This window comes from Empidonax traillii, unplaced genomic scaffold (assembly GCF_003031625.1).
Source record: "Empidonax traillii isolate 1590-97213 ecotype Southwest subspecies unplaced genomic scaffold, ASM303162v1 scaffold725:size316836, whole genome shotgun sequence".
Lineage (NCBI taxonomy): Eukaryota > Metazoa > Chordata > Aves > Passeriformes > Tyrannidae > Empidonax > Empidonax traillii.
In genome coordinates this window covers 295,957-298,219 of record NW_020955918.1, presented here as the reverse complement: position 1 = coordinate 298,219, position 2,263 = coordinate 295,957, and the positions used below count along the sequence as shown (strand labels likewise).

At 41.5% G+C, this 2,263-nt stretch overlaps 1 protein-coding gene across 1 annotated transcript in view; it reads left to right on the top strand.

Annotated features, from left to right (window-relative positions):
• LOC114066035 (sodium/hydrogen exchanger 4-like) overlaps positions 1–2,263 on the top strand; it is a gene marked incomplete at its 5' end in the record, with an annotated part of 32,440 nt that overhangs the window by 18,534 nt on the left and 11,643 nt on the right. The window contains one exon of the mRNA XM_027900419.1: positions 237–398. Within this exon, the coding sequence (XP_027756220.1) occupies positions 237–398 (162 nt within the window). The remainder of the gene's footprint in view (positions 1–236; positions 399–2,263) is intronic.

The window sequence follows — 2,263 nt, the reverse complement described above, 5'->3', positions numbered from 1 at the left end:
CTTTCTTTTGTCTCGTGGGCTCTGAAATCTCTGTGGACCAGTAGACTATGCCAAATGTCCCCCTAAAGGTCTCTGCTCACTAGGCCTCCAGGAGCCTCCACAGGTGCCTCTAATTTGGATTTAGTTTGCACCATCAAATTACATGTATGTGCATTTGAATGAAGATCAGCTTGTACTGCAGAAAAAAAACACATTCCCCTTTTTTTTATACTTTGATTTTGGTATCTCTTTTGCAGATTTAAGAAGTTTGACAATAAGTATCTGAAGAAAATTTTAATTCGGGAACACCAGCCCAAATCCAGCCTTGTGTCGTTATACAAAAAGATGGAGATAAAACTGGCCATTGAGATGGCTGAGAGTGGCATGAAAATTTCAAAACCATCCACTGCTTCTTTACCGTGAGTATCAACCTCCTGACCCTTTGCAGAGTAGGGAGGGGAAGGAAGGGGACAAACATGAGGAAATACCCAACGTATTCCATGACTTCAATAGGAATGTAAGAAAAAAGAAAAAACAGTTATGAAAAGAGTAGTTGTAATTTGATGTTCATCATATTTGCACTTTAGCTCTTTATTCAGAGAATGAAAATTAAAATGGACATTTTCTCTGTTTCTTTTCAATGATGTGCAGTTCTTAAAAGGAATCATGAGTCTGGTGCAGAAGCTACTCTAGCTGCTTTAAATCACAGCAGTGGATCAAGACGGTTGTACTTTCCACTAATCTGGCCAGGGGTTTTTACCCATCCCTGCTAGGTGCTGAGAGCCCTATGGGACGGCTTAGCACACAGGCTCTGACTCCGTTATCCCAATCACAAATTTTTGCTGATAGCAGATTTCTTTGTAGCATTTATAATTTTTGCTACTCCAGTTTGCAGTCCCTCAAACTGTCTTGCCATATTTTGGTACTTCTGTAATAAATTTGTGCAATTAAACACTGAGAGCAGCCCTGTCAAGAAGGACTTGAGGGTACTTGTGGATGAAATGCTGGACATGACCTTGCAATGTGCACTTGTAGCCCAGAAAAACAACCATATCCTGCATCAAAAGGAGTGTGGCCAGCATAGATGATCAGAGGGCTGAAGCACCTCTCCTGTGAAGAAATGCTAAGAGAGTTGGCATTATTTAGCCTGGAGAAGAGAAGGCTCTGGGGAGACCTGATTACAACTTTCAGCACCTAAAGGGAGCTTATAAGAAAGAGGGGGACAGGCTTTTTTAGTAGGCTTTGTAGCAACAGGACTAGGAGTAGGGGTTTTAAACTAAAAGAGGTTAGATTCAGACTAGAAACAAGGAAGAACATTTTTACAATGAGGGTAGTGAAACACTGGAAGAGGTTGCCCGAAAAGGTGGCAGATGCCTCATCCCTGGACACATTCCAGGTTAGGTGTGATGTGGCTCTGAGCAACCTGATCGAGTTGAAGACAACCCTGCTCATTGCAGGGGGGTTTGAACTAGATGCAAATCATTCTGTAATTCTGGGAAACAATAATGCAACTTGGCATCAGACAGACCAGAGCCACCGCTGAGGAAACTGCTCTCTAGGAGAGAAGTCTGCACAAGTCTTGACTCCTGCATGCTATAACCGACATGTGTGTATTTCTCCTCATTTTGCAACACACTGTCCAGACTGTATGGGTATTGAAGGCACTTGCCTACCCAAACTCTTTCCTAGGGTCTTGCTGACCACTGTTGCTGTTACTGCCTGCTCTTGTCTGCTGCATCGTTAAATCTTTCTGCATTTTGCAGCAGCCTCTGGCCAGGTCCAACATATTTTCCTTTGTTAGTAGTCATCTCTACCCATAACAGAAAGTCCAAATACCAACTGGATGTTAAATTAAAATCTTGCTTGAAACTTGGCCTAATCATGTCAAGATCTTTCTGCTTTCTTGAAACTGATGTCAGAATGCAGTGTAAGACCCAGCCCTTTTCTCTCTAAATTATTGTTTGCTGAATGAATGATATTAAAAGATTTCATGTCTGTCAGGCTCCTTTCTGTCTGCTGTATTCCCTTAACGCTTCTGAGCCAAGGGAAAATGTGCAAAATTGTTAGACAATCCATGGCAATCAAACCATGTCCCTCTTTTCCTGAGGGAGAGAGAAAATAAAACAAATTGCTCCAGTGTGGTTCAGAAATTCTCTTCTGAGCAGAGAATTTTGATTGAAAAATGTTTTATAATAAACAGCTGATATGATGGAGTAATTTTTGCCAGCTCTATTCTGACTATAATTGGATTTTACTGTGCATCATCCTCTGAAATGCACAGCTT